A 3,653-nucleotide genomic window follows, 5' to 3' on the forward strand; every position below is an offset into this window, starting at 1 on the left:
ACAGGTGGGAAAGGAAAGGTGCTGAAACCCGCTCTCTGCGGGGCAGCTGACCGAGTAGGGGGCGAGCGGGAAACGGGGCTGGGGAGGCGGACGGAGGACGGGCTGCGCGCCTGTGTCCTGGCTCTCAGGTGCTCAGACAAACGTCAGCACGAAGAGTTTCACTGTAGTAAACCATGTCGGCATTGGGTATAATAACTTACTCTGAGAGGCCTCAGATTTGGGGCAAGACCATCAGGAGCTGGAGGGCAGTGGCCCGTCTCCCCAGGCACACAGATCAAACTTAGACAAATGACACAAGCCCAGTTATTCGGTTTTCTGAGAGCAGATCACAGGCTCTTCAGATCAGCTTGGCAGGGATGTTTTCTTTCCAATTTCCAAAAACAAAATGCAAACTCTCTTCTTGTTTTTGCCCCAGGCCAACTGCCCTAAGGTGGTTCCTAAGTCACTGAGCAAATTTTTGGATTCTCAGGGTTTTCCGGTCTCCCCTGGCTGTGGAACCTCCTGGGAAAACTCAGAGCCTACAGCTCACGTCACTGACACAGAACCACCTGGGAAAACATTAGCATCTAAAGCTCACTCTCTGACACAGAGGACCTGCTATCATCTGCCCTCTGCTTTTTGCATTCGGGGTCCCTGAAAAGTCACCAAATGCTCTCCCGGTATCGTTCCAACGCCAGCCAGGTCCTTCCAGGGTTCTTCCCTATATGCTGATGTCAGGGGAAGGCAGGAGCCTGGACCTTTTCACTGGCGTGCCACCAGCGTTTTGGACCTTGCCTGACCCACATAGGTAGTTATACCTATTTGATGAATGAATGAATGAATGAATGAATGAATGAATGAACAAATTGTGTTTGGGGCTCTTTCAGGCAAATGGGAGGACGGAAGATGGCAAGGGATGAAGAAAATGCCTATGGTAAGAATTGCCTCGCGGTGTGTACTGGCCTCAGGTGTCAGCTCTGGGGAACAAGGGGATGCGCTAAGTGAAGACCCAACGGACACAAATCCCAGAGGTGTCTCCATGCTGGGCTGAAACAGCAAGAGCCCAGATTTGCCTTTGTGCTGCATCTCTGCCCCTGCCCTACTGTGAGATATTAAGTGCTTTGACTAGTCTGTGCCTCCCAACCCAGAGGCTAAACCGAGGATAAGAAATCTACTCTGACCCCCACCGAAGCGGAGGTGGAGGGAATGAGATCATGGACTAGAGGGAACACGATTTACCAGGTAGAATGCGCTAGAGAACAAGGATGGGGGCTTAACAGGTATCTTCCCGGCAGCAGGTGTAAGAGCTAGGGAGGAGGAGGGGAAGAGGGAAGGAGGGAAGAAGGAAAGAGACCAGCTCCCCTAATCCTCCGAGCAACCCCGGGAGAAACAACTCTCTGTCACCACTCCCATCCCTGCAGAAGAGGTTTAACACTCCGATGGGGCAACTTCCCCACGGTTACACGGCGGGCACAGCCGGGGCTGTGATTCCAACGCGCGGTGGCCGGGACGGCAGCCAGCCCTTCACTCCCGGGCCTCCGGGCCCTCCCGCCTCTCCTGGCTGCGACGCTGGGACGGCGCCTGGGACCAGCAGCCCGGAGGCCAGGGCAGGCGTCGGGCAGCAACAGGTCTGCAGCGCGTGCGGGCCCGGAGATCACGTCCGCGGGGTCCGGGCCTGCCGTCACGGACGGGTGCCCTCCAGGGACATGCGCTCCAGCTGCTGCAGCGGGGACAGGGGCCGGTGCTGAGGCCAAAGACCGAAGAGACAGGGGCACAGACGCCCCGGGGCGCAACGAGCTCTGACCAGACCCCCGAGGAAGGGCTCGCTGGGACCAGCAGAAGCCCCAGGCCTGGTGCTCTGCCGTGTTCCACAGGCGCCCCCGGGGCCCGCGGGAGCGGGACGCGGGTCCGAGGCGGGCAGCCCACGCCTACTGTGCCCTCACAGGTCCCGAGGACCCGGACGACGCGCCGCCCGCGCACGAGCCCCGGCTCAGGCTCGTCCTGGCCGGCAAGACCGGCGCGGGCAAGAGCGCCACGGGCAACAGCATCCTGGGCCACAGGCGCTTCCCGTCCAGGCTCGCGTCCACGCCGGTGACCAGGACCTGCGCCCTGGGGAGCCGCCGCTGGGCCCGCTGGCGCGTCGACGTCACCGACACCCCGGACCTCTTCAGCGCCGACGGCCGCCGCGCCGACCCGGACTGCGCCGAGCGGGGCCGCTGCTACCTGCTGTCGGCGCCCGGGCCGCACGCGCTGCTGCTGGTCACCCAGCTGGGCCGCTTCACCGCCCAGGACGAGCAGGCCGTGCGCGGCGTCCGCCAGCTCTTCGGGGCCGGCGTCCTGGCGCGGGCCGTGCTCGTCTTCACCCGCGCGGAGGACCTGGACGGGGCCTCGCTGCACGACTACGTGCGCGACACCGACAACCGCGCGCTGCGGGCCCTGGTGGCCGAGTGCGGCGGCCGCGTGTGCGCCCTGAGCAACCGGGAGGCGGGCGCGGCGCGCGACGCGCAGGTGGAGGAGCTGCTGGCGCTGGTGGAGCGGCTGGCGCGGGAGCACGCGGGCGCGCCCTTCACCAACGCCGTGTACGGCCTGGCCGAGGCCCTGCGCCACGCGCCCCCCGACCTCAGGCTCCGGCGGGTGGCGCAGCGGCTGGCGGCCGGCGGCCCGGGGCGGGGGCGGGGGCGGCGCTGGCTGGAGGCGGCGGCGCGCGGGGGGCGGCGGGCGCTCGTGCTGCTCGGGGGCGCGCTGCTGCTCGGCCTGCTGCTCTGGCGCCTCAGACCGCAGGCCTTGCGGGAGCTCAGTCCCGACTGACGGTCCAAGGAGGACTCGGGCCCGTCGGCTGAGGGTCGCTTCGCCGCTCGTGCGGTGTGCCTGCGGGGCCCACAGGCTCTTCTTTCCTCCTTCCCTGGCGGGGATCGGCCAGGCAGCGTCCCGCCAGGGCCGGGCTCCCGCAAAACCTTCCCCTGGGACGTGGCCCTCCCTGCGCTCTCCTCTCACTGAAGCCAAACAACCGGAGTTGCTTTTGTCTGTTTTCCCTGACCTCAGGCTGCCTTTCCCTGTCATTGGATTGTCTTCCCTGCTGTCTTTGCCCTCATGTCTCGTGGTCCCCCGAAGCCCGAGGGGGAGAGCCAACACAGAGCAGAACCTCAGTCCATCCTCGTTTATTTGAGTTCAATCTGAGTTGAATAAATATTGGAAACAATCACATTGTGTTAAAGGAAATCGGTATTTCCTTTAGATGGTAGATGTTTGTTCTGCCTTATATTCCTGTTGAACAGACACTAACTCCTGTCATTCCTAACCCAGTCTGCAAAGACCATACACCCCGGTGCAAACACACCCACACACATTCAGGCATGTGATCAGAAGAACAGAATACATTGGGATAAAACTGTCCATCTACCAGCCAGGCGATGTCTCCCTGGGCAGGGCCATTCCCACTCCTCAGCAGCTTGAAGGCAGACGGGTTCCTTAGGGGCCACTGAGACCCTGCAGAGAGTCACCTTCCAAAGAGGAGTGTTTTCCCTGGTTCACACACTCACAGGGGAAGGTTACACTTTCCAACTCAGGGATAAATTAAAAAACATTGGAGAGGTTTGGAAATTTCTCTTTTATTTCAATTTCAAAAATGGGGGCAGACAGTCTTGGGGGCCAACTGGTGAAATGATGTGAGGTGC

General features: G+C 61.7%; 1 protein-coding gene across 1 annotated transcript; it reads left to right on the forward strand.

Annotated features, from left to right (window-relative positions):
- Positions 1 to 33: 33 nt before the first annotated feature.
- Positions 34 to 3,168, forward strand: GIMAP1 (GTPase, IMAP family member 1). Its single transcript, XM_032399976.1, has 2 exons — positions 34 to 913; positions 1,925 to 3,168. The coding sequence occupies exons 1-2, from the start codon at positions 871 to 873 to the stop codon at positions 2,785 to 2,787; spliced, it is 906 nt and encodes a 301-aa protein (XP_032255867.1). The 5' UTR covers positions 34 to 870; the 3' UTR covers positions 2,788 to 3,168.
- The last annotated feature ends 485 nt before the right edge of the window (positions 3,169 to 3,653 follow it).

The sequence above is a fragment of the Phoca vitulina genome, unplaced genomic scaffold (assembly GCF_004348235.1).
Source record: "Phoca vitulina isolate PV1807 unplaced genomic scaffold, GSC_HSeal_1.0 scaffold2696, whole genome shotgun sequence".
Lineage (NCBI taxonomy): Eukaryota > Metazoa > Chordata > Mammalia > Carnivora > Phocidae > Phoca > Phoca vitulina.

Excerpts from the sequence above, each read along its gene's own strand:
- GIMAP1 (XM_032399976.1), top strand. The coding sequence starts at position 871 with ATGGGAGGACGGAAGATGGCAAGGGATGAAGAAAATGCCTATG. Across the intron at positions 914-1,924 it reads GGATGAAGAAAATGCCTATG|GTCCCGAGGACCCGGACGAC; the intron begins GTAAGAATTGCC and ends GTGCCCTCACAG.